The sequence below is a fragment of the Nyctereutes procyonoides genome, unplaced genomic scaffold, assembly GCF_905146905.1.
Source record: "Nyctereutes procyonoides isolate TBG_1078 unplaced genomic scaffold, NYPRO_anot_genome, whole genome shotgun sequence".
NCBI lineage: Eukaryota > Metazoa > Chordata > Mammalia > Carnivora > Canidae > Nyctereutes > Nyctereutes procyonoides.
The window spans coordinates 19,806,652-19,831,351 of NW_026575033.1; the positions used below are offsets into that span (position 1 = coordinate 19,806,652).

Consider the following 24,700-nt stretch of genomic DNA (forward strand, 5'->3'; position numbering starts at 1 on the left):
GGCTTTAATATTGCAGGTTTTCAGGTGGCTTCCGGGAAGATGGTGGAGTAGGAGGATCCTATGCTCATGTTGAGCACACCAAGATAACAACCACATCAGTGTAACTAATGCAGAAAATGACCCAAAGACTGGCAGGAGAGATCTTCCACAGTTCATTGTAGAGAGGAGGCTACATTAAAAAGGGTGGGTGGGGGCACCTAGGTTGCTCAGCAGAAGGGTTTCTGTCTTTGGCTCAGGGTATGGTCCTGGTCCAGGGATCAAGTCTTGCATGGGGCTCCCTGTGAGGAGCATGCTTCTCCCTCTTCCTGTGTCTCTACCTCTCTTTCTTTATCTTTCATGAATAAATAAAATCTTTTTAAAAAGTGTAGGTGGGGTGGAGATGTGGTCAGAAATAAAACTCTTGCTGAGACTAACCACAAACAAGAGGGACCCCACAAGCATGGAAGAAGGAGAGGAGTAGACTCTACAGCAGGCACCCCAGACATGAGGGACCTGCAATATAGGAAGACGAGTCCCATTAATATTTGGCTATGAAAACCAGTAGGGCTTAGATTTGGGTTTGTACAGCTAGAAGGGCTTAACTCAGGGCACTTTAAAAATCAGTGGGCTTAAAAAAAAAAATCAGTGGGCTTAGTTCTGGGAGAGTCAGAGGGCAATAGGAAACTGAGTTCCTGTCCTTAAGGAGCCAGAATAACAATCTGACTGAGATAAGCATAGAATCAGCAGTTTGAAAAGTACCTGGGGTATAGTGAATATTTATTTATTAATCTCGGAGTATGTGCTAGAGAGCAGCCTAGATAACCTGGCACTTGTGGGAACTACTTAGAACACTTTACATTTACCTTGCTAATATCGTGTGCCCTACCCTCATGTTCTCTTGTGGGTCTGCCACGTCCAACATGCCCCACTGAGAGGGCCTCCCCTCAAAGGGACAAGTGCCCTGAGAAGAGGGGAAGATAACTACACACACCAGTTCCACTGCAGTCCCAGTAGCTGAACCTTATAACTAACTGGCAGTGCAGAGTGCCCTGTCAATCAATTCATATCCTGCCCAAGTAGATAGACTGGAGGCAGGCATCTGAACTACTGGCCCCATCCACCAACAAAAACCTCCCAAGGGACAGCACAGGGAGAGAGACCAACAGTTTGGGGTCACTGCAGTTCTGGTAGAGGGATTGGGGGCAGGTATCTAGGTAGTCTGCAGGCCCCATCCACCAATCGAAGACTCTCAAGGTACAATATGGGGGAAGGGTGCCCTGAGTTCAGTGTGATTGCAGCCTCAGCAAAGGGGTTGAGGGCAGGCATCTTGTCTGACTGCTGATATCACCCAAGTGCAAGTCCACAGCAGTCCCAGACTGACCCCGTAAGAGCAGAGTGACCAAACCATGCCTACAACAGGCAAAGTAGGCCATTGGAGCCAACTGGATTGACGGCAAATGAGGCTCAGCCTACAATAGTAGAGTACATGGACTCCACATATGAGAAACCCCTGAAGCACCTGTTTCTGGTAAACAGGCACCACAGAACCTCTTCTTCATAAGACCACTAATTTCAAAGTCAAGAGATATAACTGACTTTCCTAATACATAGGAACAAACACAGAGAGCTAGATAAAGTGAGGAAACAGAGGAATAAGTCCTAAATAAAAGGACAGGACCAACTACAGCAAAAAAGTTAAGATGAAACAGAGATAAGCCATATGCCTGATAAAAAACTCAAAGTAAAGATCAAAAAGATACTTACTGGACTTAAAAAAAGAGTGGAGAACCTCAGGGAGCCCTTCAAAAAAGAGCTATAAAATATAAAAAAAGAACCAATCAGAGGTAAAGAACTGAATAACTGAAATTTAAAATATGCTAGAGGGAATAAATGGTAGATTAGAGGAGGCAGAAGAATCAATCAGCAAGTTGGAAGATAGAGTAACAGGAAGCAATCGAGCTGAACAACACAAAAGAATAAAAAATGTGAATAGGTAAAGGGAATTTAGCAAAATCATCAAGCATAATAACATTCACATTATAGAGATCCCAAAAGGAAAAGAATATAAAAAAGAGCAGAAAATTTATTTGAAGAAGTAATAGCTGAAAAATTCTCAAATCTGGGGATGGAAACAGACATTCAGATCCAGAAGGCGCAGGGAGCCTCCAATAAAATCAATATGTAGAGGTCCACATCAAGTCACATAACAATTAAAATGGCAAAATTAGTGATAAAGAGATTTTTTTTTAAAGCAGCAAGAGAAAATAAAGTAGTTATATAAAGGGGAAATCCCAAAAGGCTATCTTCTGACTTTTCAGCAGAAACTTTGCAGGCCAGTAGAAAGTGGCATAATATATTGAAAGTGCTGAAAGGAAAAAACCTGCACTCAAGAATATTCTACTCAGCAAGAATATCATTCAGAATAGAAGGAGAGATGAAGAGTTTCCCAGACAAAAGTGAAAGGAGTTCATTACTACTAAACCAGTCTTACAAGAAATGTTAAATGAAATTCTTTCTGTGAAAAGAAAAGGTCATTATCAAGAGTAAGAAAATAATGAAAAAATTTTCATATGTAAATACACACATAGTAAGTAGTAAATTAATACTTATAAATATAAAGCCAGTATGGAGGTTAAAGCAAAAAGCAGTAAAATCAATTATATTTATAAAAACCGGTCAAAGGATTCACAAAGTAAAAGGATGTAAAGTATGATATCACATACATAAAACCTGAGGGGGTGTGTAAAAATTTAGTGTCTTTAGAAAGGGTTCAAACTTAAGCAACCATCAGTTTAATATAGACTGCTATATGTATAAGATATTATACATGAACCTAATAATAATCAAAAATCAAAAACCTACAATAGATGATGCAAAAATAAAAATGAATCCAAGCATATCACTAAATGAACCATCAAATCACAAGGGAAGAGAACAAGAGAAGAACTATAAAAACAACTGTAAAATAAGTAAAAAAAATGGCAGTAAGTACATAACTATTAATAATAACTTAGAATGTAAGTGGACTAAATGCTCCAATAAAAAGACACAGAGTGACTAAATGCATATGAACAAGACCTATCTATAAATGCTGCCTACAAGAGACTCATTTCAGACCTAAACATATGCAGATTGAAAGTGAGGGGATAGAAAAACATTTGCCATGCAAATGGAAGAAAAGGCTGCGAAAGCAATGCTTATATCAGAAAAACAAACTTGAAACAAAGACTGTAACAAAAGACAGAGACATAATCATAAAGGAACAAACCAACAAGACATAATTGTATGCACCCAAATATAACAAATTATGCACTCAACCTGGGAGCACCTAAATCCATAAAACAACTATTAACAGTCATAAAGGAAGAAATTGAGAGTAATAGCATAATAGGGGACTTTAACACCCTGCTTACATCAATGGATAGATAATCCAGACAGAAAATTAACAAGGAAACAGTGGTTTTTTGACTGATACATTGGACCAAATGGACCTAACACATACTCAGAACATTCCATCCTAGAGCAGCAGCATACATACTCTTTTTTTTATAATAAATTTATTTTTTATTGGTGTTCAATTTGCCAACATACAGAATAACACCGAGTGCTCATCTTGTCAAGTGCCCCCCTCAGTGCCCGTCACCCATTCACCCCCACCCCCCGCCCTCCTCCCCTTCCACCACCCCTAGTTCGTTTCCCAGAGTTAGGAGTCTTTATGTTCTGTGTCCCTTTCTGATATTTCCCACACACTTCTTCTCCCTTCCCTTATATTCCCTTTCACTATTATTTATATTCCCCAAATGAATGAGAACATATAATGTTTGTCCTTCTCTAATTGACTTACTTCACTCAGCATAATACCCTCCAGAGTACACATAGGATATTCTCCAGAATAGACCACATGTTAGGCCAGAAATGAAGTCTTAACAAATTCAAAAAGATTGAAATCATATCATGCATCTTTTCCAACCACAATGGTATGAAATTATAAACCAATCACCAAAAAAAATCTAGAAAGGACACAAATAACTAACATGCTATCAAACAATGAGTCAACTAAGAAATCAAAGAGCAATAAAAAAATACATAGAGACAAATGAAAATGAAAACACAATGGTCCAAAACCTTTGGAATGCAGCAAAAACTCTTCTAGGAGGAAAGGTTATAGTGATATAGGCCTACCTCAATTAGCAAGAAATATCTTAAATGAACAATATAACCTTATACCTAAAGGAACTAGAAAAAGGACAAAACCCAAAGGCAGCAGAAAGAAGAAAATAATAAAGATTAAAGCAGAAATAAGTGAAACGGAGACTGAAAAACAATATAACAGATCAATGAAACCAGGAGCTGGTTCTTGGAAAGGATCAATGAAATTGATAAACCTTTAGCCAGTCTCAAAGTGAGAGGAAGAGAGAGAGAGAGAGAGAATCGGAGAGAGCACTCACAAACAAGAGAGCGCATATAAGAGTGAGCGCTCATAAATAAATAAATTCAGAGGGATCCCTGGGTGGCGCAGCAGTTTGGCGCCTGCCTTTGGCCCAGGGCGCGATCCTGGAGACCCGGGATCGAATCCCACGTCGGGCTCCCGGTGCATGGAGCCTGCTTCTCCCTCTGCCTGTGTCTCTGCCTCTCTCTCTCTCTGTGACTATCATAAATAAATAAAAAAAAATTAAAAAAAAATAAATTCAGAAATGAAGGAGAGGAGATAATAACCAACACCACAAACATACAAAGGATTATAAGAGAATATAATGGGAACAAACTGAACAACTTAAGAGAAATTGATAAATCCTAGAAACATAGAACCTCCCAAAACTGAATCAGGAAAACAGAAAATTTGAACAGACCAATTACTAGCATGTAATTGACTCAGTAATTGAAAATACTCCTGATAAACAAAAGTCTAGGAACAGATGGATTCACAGGTAAATTCTATTAAACATTTAAAGAAGAATTAATACATATTCTTCTCATACTATTCCAAAAATAGAAGAGGAAGTAAAGCTTCCAAATTCATTCTATGAGGCCAGCATTACCCTGATACCAAAACCAGATAGACACTACAAATAAAGAATTACAGGCCAGTATCCCTGATGCACATAGATGTAAAAATCTTCAAATAAATGTTAATAAACCAGATCCAACAATAAATTTAAAATTTATTCACAAAAATCAAAGTGGGATTTATACCAGGGATGCAAGAGTGGTTCAATATTTGCAAGTCAATCAATATGATACAGCACATCAACCAGAGAAAGGATAACATATATGGTCATTTCAATCGATGCAGAAAAGGCTCTTGACAAAGTACAGAATCCATTTATGATAAAAACTCAACAAAGGAGGTTTAGAGGGAACATACCCCTAAAATAGAGGTCATATATGACCAACCCACAACTAACATCATACTCAATGGTGAAAGACTGGGGGACTTTCCCCTAAGGTCAGGAACAAGACAAGGATGTCCATTCTCACTGCTTTTATTTAACATAGTGCTGAAAGTCCTAGCCACAGAAATCAGACAAGAAAAAGAAATAAAAGGCATCTAAATTGGTAAAGAGAGGAGATCCCTGGGTGGCTCAGTGATTTAGAGCCTGCCTTCAGCCCAGGGCGTGATCCTGGAGTCCCGGGATCGAGTCCCACATCAGGCTACCTGTGTGGAGACTGCTTCTCCTTCTGCCTGTCTCTGCCTGTGTGAGTGTGTGCGTGCGTGTGTGTGTGTATCTCATGAATAAATAAATAAAATCTTAAAAAAGTAAACTGGTAAAGAGGAAGTTAAAGAGTCTCTATTTGCAGATGACCTAATACTATATATAGAAAACCCTAAAGACTGTACCAAAAACTACTAAAACTGATAAATGAAATCAGTAAAGTCCCAGAATCCCAAATTAACATACAGAAATCTGTTGCCTTTCTACACATTAATAAAGAAGTAGTAGAAAGAAAAATTAAGAAAACAATCCCATTTACAATTACACCAAAAAGACCTAGGAATAAACTTAACCAAGGAGATGGGAGAAATGTACTCTGAAAACTACAAAACACTGATGAAAGAAGTTGAAGATGACAAATAAAAAGATGTTCCACGCTCATGGATTGGGAAGACAAATATTTTTAAAATAGCCATACTACACAAAACAATCTAAACATTTAATGCAATCCCTATCAAAACACCAAAAGCATTTTTCATGGAAAAAGGAATCCTAAGAATGTATGGAACCACAAGAGAACTCAAATAGCCTAAGCAGTCTTGACAAAGAACTGTATTACAAAGTATTACAATCCCAGATTTCAAGATACACTACAAAGTTATAGTAATCACAACAACATAATGCTGGCAAAAAAAAAAAAAACAGACACATAGACAAATGGAAGAGAATAGAGGGCCTAGTAACAAACCCAGACTTTTATGGACAATTAATCTATGGCAAAGAGGACAGAATATACAATAGGGAAAAGATTGTCTGTTAAACAAACGGCATTGGGAAAACTGGTCAGCTACATGCAAAGGAATGAAACCAGATCACTTTCTTAAACCATACACACAAATAAACTTACAATAGATTAGAGACCTAAATGTGAGATTTCAAACCATATAATTCATAGAAGAAGATATAGGCAGTAATTTCTTTGACACCAGCTGTAGCCGCATTTTTCTAAGTATATCTCCTAAGGTGAGGGAAGCAAAAACAAAATTAAATTATTGGGATTATATCAAAGTAAAAAGCTTCTTCACAGTGAAGGAAACAACCAAATGAAAAGACAACCTATTGAGTGTGAGAGGATGTTTGCAAATGACATATTGATAAAGAGTTATCCAAGATATGTAAAGAAATTATACAACTCAACGCCAAAACGTCCAAATAATCCAATTTAAAAATGAGCAAAAGACATAAATAGACATTTCTCCAAAGAAGACATTCAGATGGCCAACAAACACATGAAAAGATATTCAACATCAACTCACTATTAGGAAAATTCAAATCAAAACCACAATGACATATCTTCTCATGTCTGTCAAAACTGCTAAAATAAAAAAGCAAGAAACAACAGGTGTTGGTGAGAAAGGGTGTGGGTGGCAGTACCAACAGGTGTAGTCACTGTGGAAAACAGATGGAAGTTCTTCAAAAAATTAAAAGCAGAATTACATATGATCCAGTAATTCCACAGCTGGGTATGTACTCCAAAAATATGAAAACATGAATCCAAAGGATATATGCACTGCTATGCTTATTGCATTATTTGCAATAGCCAAATTATGAAAGCAGCTCAAGTGTCAATTGATAGACAAATGACTAAAGAAGAGGTGGTATATATGTAAACCTGAAATGCAATATTGAATTTTAGAACAAATGTGGGTTACTTACCATGCCTTACAGCAAGTAGAAGACACGACTAAAAGGATCCCAGTGACCATTTACACTCAGTATCCTATAGTAGGATGGCTAAAGGATACATTTCAAGAGCCCAAGTCAGTCATTGCCCAAATCCAGACTATAGCCAAGCACATGCTTACTTGCAACCACAGAGTACTTTGACAAACAGCCCTCTTAGTGTGGAGCAGCACTCCATTCTTGGCTTGTCACCTCTGAAGGACAGCCACTAACTCAGGCAGCAGAGCTACCATAGCTGCCATTCTTTACGTAGGAAGGACATGGATCAATCCCTGAGCATGACTGTACACTGAAGACACCACAAAGGATCACCCCTGCACCTGGACAGCCATTGCCAACCAACCCTCAACTGAAAATATCTATAGACTCTGGAATTGGACACAGTAGTCAATGGGCCAAACTGCAAGTACCATAGATGGTATAGCTTCATGAGCCTGATTCCATTGTTCTATGCAGAGGGAGAGTTTGACTTGTTCTTTGCCAATTTGAATGCCTTTAATGTCTTTTTGTTGTCTGATTGCTGAGGCTAGGACTTCCAATACTATGTTGAATAGCAGTGGTGAGAGTGGACATCCCTGTCTTGTTCCTGATCTTAGGGGAAAGGCTCCCAGTGCTTCCCCATTGAGAATGATATTTGCTGTGGGCTTTTCGTAGATGGCTTTTAAGATGTCGAGGAAAGTTCCCTCTATCCCTACACTCTGAAGAGTTTTGATCAGGAATGGATGCTGTATTTTGTCAAATGCTTTCTCTGCATCTAATGAGAGGATCATATGGTTCTTGGTTTTTCTCTTGCTGATATGATGAATCACATTGATTGTTTTACGAGTGTTGAACCAGCCTTGTGTCCCAGGGATAAATCCTACTTGGTCATGGTGAATAATTTTCTTAATGTGTTGTTGGATCCTATTGGCTAGTATCTTGTTGAGAATTTTTGCATCCATGTTCATCAGGGATATTGGTCTGTAATTCTCCTTTTTGGTGGGGTCTTTGTCTGGTTTTGGAATTAAGGTGATGCTGGCCTCATAGAATGAATTTGGAAGTACTCCATCTCTTTCTATCTTTCCAAACAGCTTTAGTAGAATAGGTATGATTTCTTCTTTAAACGTTTGATAGAATTCCCCTGGGAAGCCATCTGGCCCTGGACTCTTGTGTCTTGGGAGGTTTTTGATGACTGCTTCAATTTCCTCCCTGGTTATTGGCCTGTTCAGGTTTTCTATTTCTTCCTGCTCCAGTTTTGGTAGTTTGTGGCTTTCCAGGAATGCGTCCATTTCTTCTAGATTGCCTAATTTATTGGCGTAGAGCTGTTCATAATATGTTTTTAAAATCGTTTGTATTTCCTTGGTGTTGGTAGTGATCTCTCCTTTCTCATTCATGATTTTATTAATTTGAGTCTTCTCTCTCTTCTTTTTAATAAGGTTGGCTAATGGTTTATCTATCTTATTAATTCTTTCAAAGAACCAACTCCTGGTTCTATTGATCTGTTCCACAGTTCTTCTGGTCTCAATTTCGTTGAGTTCTGCTCGAATTTTAATTAACTCTCTTCTTCTGCTGGGCGTCGGGTCGATTTGCTGCTTCTTCTCTAGCTCCTTTATGTGTAAGGTTAGCTTTTGTATTTGAGTTCTTTCCAGTTTTTGAATGGATGCTTGTATTGCGATGTATTTCCCCCTCAGGACTGCTTTTGCTGCATCCCAAAGATTTTGAACAGTTGTATCTTCATTCTCATTAGTTTCCATGAATCTTTTTAATTCTTCCTTAATTTCCTGGTTGACCCTTTTATCTTTTAGCAGGATGGTCCTTAACCTCCACGTGTTTGAGGTCCTTCCAAACTTCTTCTTGTGATTGAGTTCTAATTTCAAGGCGTTATGGTCTGAGAATATGCAGGGGACGATCCCAATCTTTTGGTATCGGTTCAGACCCGATTTGTGACCCAGTATGTGGTCTATTCTGGAGAAAGTTCCATGTGCACTTGAGAAGAATGTGTATTCAGTTGAGTTTGGATGTAAAGTTCTGTAGATATCTGTGAAATCTATCTGGTCCAGTGTATCATTTAAAGCTCTCGTTTCTTTGGAGATGTTGTGCTTAGAAGACCTATCGAGGGTAGAAAGAGCTAGATTGAAGTCACCAAGTATAAGTGTATTATTATCTAAGTATTTCTTCACTTTGGTTAATAATTCGTTTAAGTATTTGGCAGCTCCCACATTCGGGGCATATATATTGAGGATTGTTAAGTCCTCTTGTTGGATAGATCCTTTAAGTATGATATAGTGTCCCTCTTCGTCTCTCACTACAGTCTTCGGGGTAAATTTTAGTTTATCTGATATAAGGATGGCTACCCCTGCTTTCTTTTGAGAACCATTTGAATGGTAAATGGTTCTCCAACCTTTTATTTTCAGGTTGTAGGTGTCCTTCTGTCTAAAATGAGTCTCTTGTAGACAGCAAATAGATGGGTCCTGCTTTTTTATCCAGTCTGAAACCCTGCGCCTTTTGATGGGGTCATTAAGCCCGTTCACGTTCAGAGTTACTATTGACAGATATGAGTTTAGTGTCATCATGATATCTATTTAGTCCTTGTTTTTGTGGATTGTTCCACTGAACTTCTTCTTAAAGGGGAATTTTAAGAGTCCCCCTTAAAATTTCTTGCAGAGCTGGTTTGGAGGTCACATATTCTTTCAGTTCCTGCCTGTCTTGGAAGCTCTTTATCTCTCCTTCCATTTTGAATGAGAGCCTTGCTGGATAAAGTATTCTTGGTTGCATGTTCTTCTCATTTAGGACCCTGAATATATCCTGCCAGCCCTTTCTGGCCTGCCAGGTCTCTGTGGAGAGGTCTGCTGTTACCCTAATATTCCTCCCCATGAAAGTCAGGGACTTCTTGTCTCTTGCTGCTTTAAGGATCTTCTCTTTATCTTTGGAATTTGCAAGCTTCACTATTAGATGTCGAGGTGTTGAACGGTTTTTATTGATTTTAGGGGGGATCTCTCTATTTCCTGGATCTGAATGCCTGTTTCCCTTCCCAGATTGGGAAAGTTTTCAGCTAGGATTTGTTCAAATACATATTCTGGCCCTCTGTCCCTTTCGGCGCCCTCGGGAACCCCAATTAAACGTAGGTTTTTCTTCCTTAGGCTGTCATTTATTTCCCTTAATCTGTCTTCATGGTCTTTTAATTGTCTGTCTCTTTTTTCCTCAGTTTCCCTCTTTGCCATTAACTTGTCTTCTATGTCACTCACTCGTTCTTCCACCTCGTTAACCCTCGTCGTTAGGACTTCTAGTTTGGATTGCATCTCATTCAATTGATTTTTAATTTCTGCCTGATTGGATCTAAATTCTGCAGTCATGAAGTCTCGTGAGTCCTTAATGCTTTTTTCTAGAGCCACCAGTAGCTGTATAATAGTGCTTCTGAATTGGCTTTCTGACATTGAATTGTAATCCAGATTTTGTAACTCTGTGGGAGAGAGGGCTGTTTCTGATTCTTTCTTTTGAGGTGAGGTTTTCCTTCTAGTCATTTTGCTCAGTGCAGAGTGGCCAAAAACAAGTTGTATTGGGAAAAGAGAGAAAGAGAGAGAAGAAAGAAAAGAGAAAAAGAAAAAAGAAAAAGAAGAAAAAAAAGAGAAGAAAAAGAGAAAGAAAAAGAAAGAAAGGTGAAAAAAAGGGGGTGGTGGGGGAAGCAATCAGAAATCAAAAAGAAAAGAAAAAAGAAAAAAAAAAAAACACGGGGGAGTATCTTCTGATCTGTAGACTTTAAGTCCCTTGACTTCCCCTGGAACTGGTCCGTCCAGCTGGTCTTCTGGGGGAGGGGCCTGCTGTGCTGATTTTCAGGTGTTAGCACTTGGGGGAGCTGCTCTGCCCCTGCCTGCTGCAGGGCTCAGCGGGGGTTGTTTACCCCGTGAGGCCCAGGAGGAACAGCCGCAGTTGCTATGGCAGTTCTGGAAGCCTGGATTCAGCCTCCGCAGGAACTACGGGCTGCTCTCGGTCTGCAGGGCCTGGAGGCTCCGGGGCGGGGCCGCTGATCTGCTCAGCTCGGGGCAGGAGCGTCCTTGCTGTCCTGGGCCCTCCCGGCCTCTGCCTGTCCCGGGGGAGGCCGGATCCTGGGCTGTGTCCCGGCGCCCTGTGCTCCGGGGCCTGCGCTGTTGGATTCGCGCTCCCGCCCCGCAGCCCCCTCCGCGGAGCCGCCGCCCGAGCCCCTCCGAGCTGCTCCGGCCCCGCCGTGCGCGCTGCAGCCCTTAGGGAGCTCGGCGCACTCTCCCGGGGCGCAGGTGTCTGTTAGTGTCCCCGGGAGCCCGAGGGCATCCCCGCCCTCCTGGGTCCTGCTCCACCTCCCTGCGGGCCCCTTTCCGCCCGGGAAGGTTGGTGCAGCTCCTGCTCCTCCGGGACGGGGCTCTCCTGTCCTGGGGACACTCGCCCCGGCCTCAGCCCGGCTCCTCGCGGGCCCCTCCCCCTCGGAGGCCTTTTGTTTCTTTATTTCTTTTTCCCCGTCTTCCTACCTTGATAGAAGCGCGAACTCTTCTCACTGTAGCATTCCAGCTGGTCTCTCTTTAAATCTCAGGCCGAATTCGTAGATTTTCAGGATGATTTGAAGGTTATCTAGGTAATTTGGTGGGGACAGGTGATTTGGGGACCCTACTCTTCCGCCATCTTGTCCCTCCTCCGAAGCAAGAGCTTTAAATGATACACAGGATCAGATGGATTTCACAGATATTTATAGAACTTTACATTCAAACGCAACTGAATACACATTCTTCTCAAGTGCACATGGAATTTTCTCCAGAACTGAACACATACCGGGTCACAAATAGGTATTAACTGATACCTTTTGGGATTGGGATTGTCCCCTGCATATTTTCAGACTATAATGCTTTCAAACTAGAACTAAACCACAAGAAGAAGTTTGGAAGGAATTCAAACACTGGAGGTTAAAGACCATCCTGCTAAAAGATGAAAGGGTCAACCAGGAAATTAAGGAAGAATTAAAAAGATTCATGGAAACTAATGAGAATGAAGTATACAACTGTTCAAAATCTTTGGGATGCAGCAAAAGCAGTCCTGAGGGGGAAATACATCACAATACAAGCAGCCATCCAAAAACTGGAAAGAACTCAAATACAAAAGCTAACCTTACACATAAAGGAGCTAGAGAAAAAACAGCAAATAGATCCTACACCCAGCAGCAGAAGAGAGTTAATAAAGATTCGAGCAGAACTCATGAAATTGAGACCAGAAGAACTGTGGAACAGATCAACAAAACCAGGAGTTGGTTCTTTGAAAGAATTAATAAGATAGTTAAACCATTAGCCAGCCTTATTAAAAAGAAGAGAGAGAAGACTCAAATTAATAAAATCATGAATGAAAAGGGAGAGGTCACCACCAATACCAACGAAACACAAACGATTTTAAAAACATATGAACAGCTATATGCCAATAAGTTAGGCAATCTAGAAGAAATGGATGCATTTCTGGAAAATCACAAACTGCCAAAACTGGAACAGGAAGAAATAGAAAACCTGAACAGGCCGATAACCAGGGAGGAAATTGAAGCAGTCATCAAAAACCTCCCAAGACACAAGAGTCCAGGGCCAGATGGCTTCCCAGGGGAATTCTATCAAACGTTTAACGAAGAAACCATACCTCTTCTACTAAAGCTGTTCAGAAAGACAGAAAGAGATGGAATACTTCTAAATTCGTTCTATGAGGCCAGCATCACCTTAATTCCAAAACCAGACAAAGACCCCACCAAAAGGAGAATTATAGACCAATATCCTTGATGAACACAGATCCAAAATTTTTCACCAAGATACTAGCCAATAAGATCCAACAATACATTAAGAAGATTATTCACCATGACCAAGTAGGATTTATCCCTGGGATGCAAGGCTGGTTCAACACTCGTAGAGCAATCAACATGATAGATCATTATCAGCAAGAGAAAAACCAAGAACCATATGATCCTCTCAATAGATGCAGGGAAAGCATTTGACACAATACAGCATCCATCCTGATCAAAACTCTTCAGTGTGTAGGGATAGAGGGAACATTCCTCGACATCTTAAAAGCCATCTATGAAAAGCCCACAGCAAATATCATTCTCAATGGGGAAACACTGGGAGCCTTTCCCCTAAGATCAGGAACAAGACAGGGATGTCCACTCTCACCACTGCTATTCAACATAGTACTGGAAGTCCTAGCCTCAGCAATCAGACAACAAAAAGAAATCAAGGCATTCAAATTGGCAAAGAAGAAGTCAAACTCTCCCTCTTCACAGATGACATGATACTGTACATAGAAAACCCAAAAGACTCCACCCCAAGATTGCTAGAACTCATACAGCAATTCGGCAGTGTGGCAGGATATGTCCAGCAATCAGTGGCATTTCTAAACACTATCAATGAGACTGAAGAAAGAGAAATTAAGGAGCCAATCCCATTTACAATTGCACCCCAAAGCATAAGATACCTAGGAATAAACCTAACCAAAGAGGTAAAGGATCTATACCCTAAAAACTATAGAACACTTCTGAAAGAAATTGAGGAAGACACACAGAAATGGAAAAGTATTCCATGTTCATGGATTGGAAGAATTAATATTGTGAAAATGTCAATGTTACCCAGGGCAAATTACACATTTAATGCAATCCCTATCAAAATACCATGGACTTTTTTCAGAGAGTTGGAAGAAATCATCTTAAGATTTGTGTGGAATCAGAAAAGACCCCGAATAGCCAGGGGAATATTAAAAAAGAAAACCATATCTGGGGGCATCACAATGCCAGATTTCAGGTTGTACTACAAAGCTGTGGTCATCAAGACAGTGTGGTACTGGCACAAAAACAGACACATAGATCAATGGAACAGAATAGAGAATCCAGAAGTGGACCCTCAACTTTATGGCCAACTAATATTCGATAAAGCAGGAAAGACGATCCACTGGAAAAAAGACAGTCTCTTCAATAAATGGTGCTGGGAAAATTGGACATCCACATGCAGAAGAATGAAACTAGACCACTCCCTTGCACCATACACAAAGATAAACTCAACATGGATGAAAGATCTAAATGTGAGACAAGATTCCATCAAAATCCTAGAGGAGAACACAGGCAACACCCTTTTTGAACTTGGCCATAGCAACTTCTTGTAAGTTACATCCATGAAGTCAAGGGAAACAAAAGCAAAAAGGAATTATTGGGGCTTAATCAAGATAAAAGCTTCTGCACAGCAAAAGAAACAGTCAACAAATCTAAAAGACACCCTACACAATGGGAGAAGATATCTGCACATGACCTATCAGATAACGGGCTATTTTCCAAGATCTATAAAGAACTTATTAAACTCAACAGCAAAGAAACAAACAATCCAATCATGAAATGGGCAAAAGACATGAACAGAAATCTCACAGAGGAAGACATAGACATGGCCAATAAGCACATGAGAAAATGCTCCGCATCACTTGCCATCAGGGAAATACAAATCAAAACCACAATGAGATACCACCTCACACCAGTGAGATTGGTGACAATTAACAAGACAGGAAACAACAAATGTTGGAGAGGATGTGGAGAAAGGCGAACCCTCTTGCACTGTTGGTCGGAATGTGAGCTGGTGCAGCCACTCTGGAAAACTGTGTGGAGGTCCCTCAAAGAGTTAAAAATAGAACTACCCTACCACCCAGCAATTGCACTGCTGGGGATTTACCCCAAAGATACAGATGCAATGAAACGCCAGAACACCTGCACCCCAATGTTTATAGCAGCAACGTCCACAATAGCCAAACTGTGGAAGGAGCCTCGGTGTCCATCGAAAGATGAATGGATAAAGAAGATGTGGTTTATGTATACAATGGACTATTACTCAGCCATTAGAAACGACAGATACCCACCATTTGCTTCAACATGGATGGAACTGGAGGGTATTATGCTGAGTGAAGTAAGTCAATCAGAGAAGGAGAAACATTATATGGTCTCATTTATTTGGGGAATATAAAAAATAGTGAAAGGGAATAAAGGGGAAAGGAGAGAAAATGAGTGAAAATATCATTGAGGGTGACAGAACATGAGCAACACCTAACTCTGGGAAATGAACAAGGCGTAGTGGAAAGGGAGGTGGGTGGGGGTTGGGGTGACTGGGTTATGGGCACTGAGGGGGGCCCTTGGCAGGATGAGCACTGGGTGTTATGCTATATGCTGGCAAATTGAACTCCAATAAAAAAAGAACTCAATTGCTGGAATTAAAAATATACTAGAGGGAATAAATACACTGGCAGGAGGAAACGAATCAATTAGCAACTTGGGAGGACAGAGTAATGAAAAGTAATCAAACTGGACTCCTCTCCATAGAGGAAAAAAAACCAATAATAAAAAATGAGAACATATTAAGGCACTCAGTAACACCATCAAGCAAAATAACAGTCACATTATGGAGATCTCAGAAGGAAAAGAGATAAAGGCAGAAAATTTATTTGAAGAAGTAATAGGTGAAAATTTCCCTTATCTGGGGTTGGAAACACAAATCCAGGTCCAGAAAACACAGAGGGCCTCCATTAAAATGAACCAAGGAAGTACACATCAAGAGCAGGGAAGTAATTAAATGGCAAAAGGTAATGATAAAGAGAGAATTTTAAAAGCAGCAAGATAAAAGATGACAGTTATATACAAGGAAAACTCCAGAAGCTATTGGCAGATTTTTCAGCAGAAACTTTAGAGGTCAGGAGAAATTTCATGATATATTCAAGGTGCTGAAAGGGAAAAATAAGCAGCCATGAATGCCCCAACCAGCTAGGCTATCATTCAGCAAAGAAGGAGAGATGAAGAGTTTCTCAAATAGACCAGTTGCCAGCAATGAAATAAAAAAACTTCCAAAAAACAAAAGTCCAGGTCCAGATAGCTTCACAGGTAAATTCTACCAAACATTTAAAGAACAGTTAATACCTATTCTTTTCAAACTACTCCAAAAAATAAAAAATAAAAAAGGAAGGAAAACTTCCAAATTCATTCTATGAGGCCTGATACCAAAATCCATAAAGACACTGAGACACACACACACACACACACACACACACACACAGAGAGAGAGAGAGAGAGAGAGAGAGAGAGAGAGAGAGAGAGAATGAGTGCTACAGGTCAATTGCCCTGATGAACATAGATGCAGAAATTCCATATAAAATACTACCAAACCAAATCCAACAATACATTTAAAAAATCGTTCACCGGGATCCCTGGGTGGCGCAGCGGTTTGGCGCCTGTCTTTGGCCCAGGGCGTGATCCTGGAGACCCGGGATCGAATCCCACGTCGGGCTCCCGGTGCATGAGCCTGCTTCTCCCTCTGCCTGTGTCTCTGCCTCTCTCTCTCTCTGTGACTATCATAAATAAATAAAAATTAAGAAGAAAAAAAAAAAGAACCATTAACTAAAAAATCGTTCACCACAATCAAGTGGGATTTATTCCCAGGGTGCAAGGGTGATTCAATACTTGCAAATCAATCAACATAATACATTACATCAGTAAGAGAAAGGATAATAACCATATGATCATCTCCATAGGTACCGAAAAAGCATTTGACAAAGTACAACATCCATTCATGACAAAAATCCTCAACAAAGTAGATTTAGAGGCAACATATCTTGACATCACAAAGGCCATATATAAAAACCTGCAGCAAACTTCATACTCAATGGGGAAAAATTGAGAGCTCTTCCCCTAATGTTAGAATAAGAGAAGGATGGGGCAGCCCCGGTGGCCCAGCGGTTTAGCGCCACCTTTGGTGCGGGGTGTGATCTGGAGACCTGGGATTGAGTCCCACGTCGGGCTCTGTGCATGGAGCCTGCTTTGCCCTCTGCCTTTGTCTCTGCCTCTCTCTCTCTCTCTCTCTCTCTCTCTGTCGTGAATAAATAAATAAAATCTTAAAAATATAAGACAAGAATTTCTACTTTCACCACTTTTATTCAACATAATACTAGAAGTCCTAGTAATAGCATTCAGACAAGAGAAAGGAATAAAAGGTACCCAAATTGGTAAGGAAGAAGTAAAACTCTATTTGTATATTACATGATACTATATAGAGAAAGCCATAAAGACCTCACCAAAAAACTACCAGAACTGATAAATGAATTCAGTAAAGCCACAGGATACAAAAACAATGTACAGAAATATGTTTCAAATTTATATACTCATAATGAAGCAGCAGAAAGAGAAACTAAGAAAACAGTCTCATTTACAATTGTATCAAAAACAGTAAAATACCTAGGAATAAACTTAACCAGGAGGTGAAAGATCTATACTCTGAAAACTATAAAACACTGATGAAAAACACTAAAAATTACAAAAATAAATGGAAAAATATTCCATGCTCATGTTTAGAGGAAAAAATAATTGTTAAAATGTCCATGCTATACAAACCAATTTACAGATTTAATGCAATTCCTATTAAAATGCCGCCGCCAACAACAACAACAACAACAACAACAAAAAACGAAATAACATTTTTCACAGAACTAGAACAAAGAATCCTAAAATTTGTATGGAACTACAAACAACCCCAAATAACCAAAATGATTTTGGAAAATAAAACCAGAGGTATCACAACTCTAGATTTTGAGTTATATTACAAAGCCTGTAGTATTGGTACTGGGACAAAAATAGACACATAGATTAACAGAACAAAACTGAGGAGCCAGTAATAAACCCACAATTATATGATCAGTTAATCCTTGACAAAGGAGGAAAGAATAGTAATGAGGAAAAGATAATATCTTCAACAAATGGTGCTGGGAAAACCACATGGCTTACTTACACCATTCACAAAAATAAACTCACAAGAGATTAAAGACCTAAATGTGAAACCTTAAACCATAAAAATCTTGGAAGAGTATATATACAGACAGTAATTTCTGTGATATTGCCCATAGAAACATTTTTCTAAATATGTGTGGGAAGGGGTCAGGCGAAATGGGTGAAGGCGATTAAAGAGTATATTATGACCAGCACTGAGTAATGTATAGAATTGTTGAATCACTATATTGTATACCTGAAACTAGTAACACTGTATGTTCATTATACTGGAATTTTAAAAAAATTTAAGGGAAAATTATGGGTAATTTGAAGAAGTATTTGTAGTCATTAGTTGGTCCTTTATCTCTCATGTAATCTCTGTCTAGACAGAAAAAATTCCAACAGTGACCAGTTAATTTCCTCTTTAGCACTGCTCATTCTCCAACATTGACATTAAATGGTTGAATAACTGGCCAGGGGAGAAACAAAAAAATCCCATGACTATTTCTGCTCAGACATATGTGATTTTTTAAATGTATTTTTTTCTTGGCTTGAGTACACAGTAAAAATGCCTTCAGATCAGAGCAATAGCAAGTATTCTCAGAGAATAATTGGAAAGAAGTCAAAATGAACTCCAATGAGTAAAAATGTAATCAACAAAACATGTTCACATTCTATTAGTCTCATTACTTAGAGAAAATCAACAAAATGGGGAATCAGAATACATCCAGCAATAAATGAGAAAGGAATACAACTGAAGAGCCAGTAGTAGTCTACATTTCTCTATTTTAAAAGACTGATAAAATTACTCTCAAAGATATATTCATATTTTCAATATAGATCATTTAAGTATGTTAAATGGAAAAAAATTTTAAATATGGTACTTTCCTGTTCTGTCTCCCTTTCTGACATTTCCCACCCATTTCTTCTCCCTTCCCTTCTATTCCCTCTCACTATTATTTATATTCCCCAAATGAATGAGACCATAAAAGAACATGAAGACTCCTAACTCTGGGAAGCAAACTGGGGGTGGTGGAAGGGGAGGAGGGCGGGGGGTGGGGGTGAATGGGTGACAGGCACTGAGGGGGGCACTTGACGGGATGAGCACTGGGTGTTATTCTGTATGTTGGCAAATTGAACACCAATAAAAAATAAATTTATTATTAAAAAATAAATACATAAATATGGTACTTTCCTCTAAATTAGAACGAATTATTATATATCCTTCCCACACACACACTGATATCTTTCTGTAGTTTTCCATTTTCTTCCTGCCTCAGGATAAGCTGTATCTCCTCCAAAATAAGAGAGCCAAAAAAAAAAAAAACACCAAAAACAAAAAACAAAAAAACAAAATAAGAGATCCATCTATAGTTCCCTCCTCCCAGAGTTTAACCTGAATTACTCACATGAATTAGGAAAATCAATGCCTTCATCACCATCTTTGAGGCTAGAGAGTTGGTCTAGCTTATTTTAAACACCAACAAATGGAAAAAATTATCATTAGAGATTTCCTACATGGACTTATGATGTGATCAATTTATCTGATTAACAAGAATTTATTGAATCTAAAAGTTATAGCAAACATGACCTAGCTTGCAGCAAGTCCTAACTTTTCATAATAAATTTTAGATCACTGTTCAGAAAATTCTATACTGCTATGGATACTCCAGATTGAATTTCTTCACCCCCTCCAATATATATCTTACCTTTCAGTGATGGCTTCATTAGAGGTTCCTGATATGAATTCATTGGAATCATTTCTAAAGAATTAAATACATGTATGATCAGACCCCAGTGACTCCATAGCCAAACTTTTTTGAATTTAGTTACAGGTAGTTCAATTTGTAAACTGATTGAATTCTAAACAAACAAACAAACAAAACTATTTGTAAATTAGTTATTTGGAAACCAGTACCCAATTTTCCTTAGGAATAGGGCTTTATATAGTTGTATTGAAAATCTCAGGCTTGTCAAAAAGCCTAACAAATCAAGACAAGAACAATTCTTCATTGCTAACTCAACTCTTCTAAGGAACTACACTGAAGTTGAATTTACTTCAAAATATAACCTTAGTTTGTAGGTACACAGCCTTTTGGCTTCTTATTTCCTGATTATCAAATATCCTTACTTTTCATGTGTCACTAAAGTCTTTTCTATTCCTCAATTTGGTTCAAAAAACTGCATGCTTGAGGCAGGGGCCTCAAGCCATCATCTTTTAATATGATGGTGGGCTAATGTTTGGGACATGAGCTTTAGATGGTTGCAAAGCTCTAGAGGGTAAGGGGACAGACCAAGGGGGACTCACCTCCCTGTCCCCTGCCACCTCTCCATGCTCAAACAATAGGACCCTCTCTTTACCTGGCCCACTCTATCAGTGTTTCACCACAGACATTATGAGAGTTTCCTAAGAGCTTTAGTTACTGGTTACTAAGAATCCCAAACAAACATTTAGTAGAAAGTCTCACTCTTATGACCTGTTCTTTTTTCCACTTAGAACCCAAAAGAAAGTTACCTACAGAAGCTTACAATCTCTTATGGAAACCTCTTATTGGCACCAATGCTCTCTGTTAGCTTTTGGTACTCAAATCAGTCAAGTCAACTTACCTCTTGTCGTCACTGTTGTCAGCAGATCCTATAGAGGAATCCATAACTCTGCTAAAGAGTAAAAAGCATACAAAAAATAAAGTCAGACATTTTGGAAAGCAATCAGGTTCTTTTTCCTGAGTTTTAGGACATGAAAAGTAAAATCATGAGGAAACATGACAGAAACTGTTTCAGGGTACAGCAATGGAACCTCTGAGACAGCCTCTTGACTGTGTGTTGTCTGTTCACTAGAAAGAGAAGGAAAGAATTAAGGGAGGTATTGCTTTCATGATTAAACCTCCTTTCTTCTCCAGTTTTTCAACTTATCATGCATTCTGGAATAAATTTGGGAAATGTGAATGATCTGGGCATAGGGACAAGGAGCTGGATCCAGGTAATAGGTAACAAAGGACACAGAAATAAAGAAAATGCAAGAACAATAAATATTCCAATGTCAAGGGCTAGTCCTTGGTCACCATTTAGTAGAGAAGAAATAGGTATGTCAAGAATGGCCTAAATAATGTGTTTCTTTTTAAGATTTTATTCATTTATTCATGAGAGAGAGGCAGAGACAGAGGCAGAGGGAGAAGCAGGCTCCCCATGGGGAGCCCAATGTGGAACTCCATCTCAGGACCCTGGGACCGCAGCCAGAACCAAAGGCAGACTGTCAACCACTGAGCCACCCAGGCGCCACAGACCTAAATAAAGTTTAAAAGATTTTTCTGAACTGAAAGGAGAACAAGGGTCCAGAATGATTTTTCTCTCAAATCATCACAAAAGGTATCTTGTTAAATTATTAAAGTCAAGACTTCCCACCACCAAACTACTGGGTTCAATAATTTAATCTCTCTACATTTAATTTCCTCATCTGTAAAATAAGACACATTAAAAATGCTCTTTGCATCTGTCAGCTTCATAAAATCATGCTGATTGTTCATCATTTCACAAACATTACTGGTTTTTAGGCAGCCTGCCCTCTTCACCAAATGTTATACCAAAAATATCAATGTGACAAACAATATGAAAAAAATCAGTGACAACATGAAAAAAAAATCAGTGACAACAATATAAACAGATACATATTTAAATTTCAAAAACACTTCAAGATTCTCAAAGTACTACATTCTCATGATTTCCTGGGAACTTTTGGATTCCTATCCATAAGATAGTCTTCCCCCCAAAAACTATAGAAATTAAACCAAAGTATGGATTTCAAAAATGAACAATAACACAAACCCTGGGAGTCTCCAAAGGAGTGAGAGCTGTCCCTTAACTGGCAGACAGATAGGAAAAGGGCTGCTCTGGACAATCCTGAGGGGCTGAGTAGGAGGGGAAATTTTAAGTTTTGCCTTTCTTCTGAGTTGCTTGGAGACAATCACTGCAGTTCTTAGAAGCAAGTACCCAGATGCAGTTAGGATAAAATTTGGGTAGCATTAGGCTAGCTGATGAAAACAGGGAAGGGCTGAAGAGCAATTCTTGGGCCTTTACCTCTCCCTTATTTCCAAAGCCCAGTTGAAAAATGCAGAAAGCTACTTTCTCCAAAGCTGCTTTTGCCCAAGACCTTAGAAGTGGCATACTCTGACTGGAGAAATTACCTGGATTACAGTGTTTCACTGTTCTACAGACTCTCTGTCCCCAGACTATCACCTCCCCTTATGTTAAATTTACTGAGAAAAACATACCTTAAGTCCTAGCTTTCAACAAGGGTGACTTATATTACCTCATCCAACCCAGGATACTTTTGAAAGCAGAAAGGACATGCTATTAATAATTATGATCAGACAACAGCCACAAACTGAAATTGTCCCACGCAAATCTTCAGCCCTTGCCTAATTCAAGTTTCCAGACAGAGGGGCCAATGTAATTAGATACCTGAGGGGTACAACCACTGAAAAATACAACAAACTGAACAACATATACCATCTGAAACAGACCTCCTGGAACATACTCACCAAGATTTTTAAGTAAGCATTAGAGTACACTTAAAGATACAGGGGAAGATGTTACTAAAGGAAACGAGCATAAGAAGCCCTAAGGAAATACCCAAGCAAAATAAGTCAGTCAGAGAAAGACAAATACCATATGATTTCACTCCTATGTGGAATTTAAGAAACAAAACAAATGAACCTAGAAGAAGGGAAGGAAAAATAAAATAAGATGAAAAATGAGAGGGAGGCAAACCATAAGAGACACTGAACTCTAAGAAACAAACTGAGGGTTGCTGGAGGGGAGATGGGTAAAGGGAAGGGATAATTGGGTGATGGGCATTAAGGAAGGCACTTGATATAATGAGCCTGGGTGTTACACACAACTGGTAAATCACTAATATATATATATATATATATATATATATATATATATATATATATATCAGGTAACTAACCTCTGCTTATATATTCATTAAAGGGAACTTCTAAACACACACACACACACACACACACACACAAGAGGATATCTTAAATGTAAAAGTCTAATATCTTAAATGTAAAAGTCTAATTGTTGAAATAAAGAATCATTTCATGGGATAAATAGTAGTTTGGATACATGTGGAAAGCAAATTAATCTGGAGTTGGAAGAGGAGATTGAGAAACTCTCCCAGAAAATAGTAGAAAAAGAGAACATACAACAGAAAAGCCAGTTGATATATAGGATAAAAAAAAACAGATCTCTAACACGTGGATTATAGATATCTAAGAAAAAATAAAAAGAAAATGTTTGAAAAATAATAAATTTCCCCAAATTAAAAAAGAATATTATAAAAGTGATGTTTCATTTAACAAACATGTAAATGGTATTAACTAAGTTCCAGGCATTGTCCTGATGCTTAACAAATATTTTAATTGGTCCTCATTACAATCCTTGTGATAGTTACTATTATTATTTGTTTTAACCAATTCACAGATCTTGAATAGTCATATGTTTCCAACATCCATCATGCTGATTTGTAAGCCACTCATTGCTAATAAAAATCTGTGGCCTTCTCTGAGGTAATTAACAGTGTTTCAAGTATTGATTGAGATGGGACAACTAAAGCCTCTGTAGTGGCTATTCCAAAATAGTCAAACATACCCCCATGGACAGAGCAGCCCCAATAGGGCATTCAGCTGTCCCAGAGGAGAAGCTTAAAGTGACAGTGACTCAGCAAAGGAAACAGTCAACAAAACTAAAAGGCAACATCTGGAATGGAAGAAGATGTTTGCAAATGTCTTATCAGATAACAAAAAATCCGGTCAAGAAATGGGCAGAAGACATGAACAGACATTTTTTCAAAGGACGTACAAATGTCCAAGACATGAAAAAATGCTCAACATCCCTGGGCATCAGGGAAATACAAATCAAAACCAAAATGAGGTACCACCTCATGCCAGTCACAAAGGCTAAAATTAATGGTGAGGATGTGGAGAAAGGGGAACCCTCTTCCACCATTGGTGGGAATGCAAACTGGTGTATCCACTCTGGAAAAACAGTATGGAGGTTCCTCAAAAAGTTAAAAATAGAACTACCCTATGACCCAGCAATTGCTACTAGGTATTTATTCAAAGAATATAAACATTAGAAGGAGTACATGCACCCCCATATTTATAGCAGCAATGTTCACAATAGCCAAACTATGGAAAGATCCCAGATGTCCATCGACAGATGAATGGATAAAGATGATGTAGTGTGTATATATATATACATGTATATATATGTATACATACACAGGTATATATAGATATATAGATATATATACTGTAGAATATTACTCAGCCATAAAAAAAGAAATCTTACCATTTGCAATGACATGGATGGAACTAGAGAGTATTATGCTAAGTGAAATAAGCCAGAAAAAGCCAATTATATTCGTTCACTCATATGTGGAATTTAAGAAACGAACAGATAAACATAGGGGAAGGGAAGGAAAAATAAGAGGAAAAAGAGAGAGAGACAAACCATACGAGATTCTTAACTATAAGAAACAAACTGAAGGTTGCTGGAGCAGAATAGA

At 38.8% G+C, this 24,700-nt stretch overlaps 1 protein-coding gene across 1 annotated transcript in view; it reads right to left on the minus strand.

Moving 5' to 3' along the window:
* LOC129504575 (phosphatidylinositol 3,4,5-trisphosphate 3-phosphatase TPTE2-like) overlaps positions 1-20,777 on the minus strand; it is a 111,017-nt gene extending 90,240 nt beyond the window's left edge. The window contains exon 1 of the mRNA XM_055317340.1: positions 20,734-20,777. Coding sequence (XP_055173315.1) covers positions 20,734-20,777 — 44 coding nt within the window. The remainder of the gene's footprint in view (positions 1-20,733) is intronic.
* Between the last annotated feature and the right edge of the window lie 3,923 nt (positions 20,778-24,700).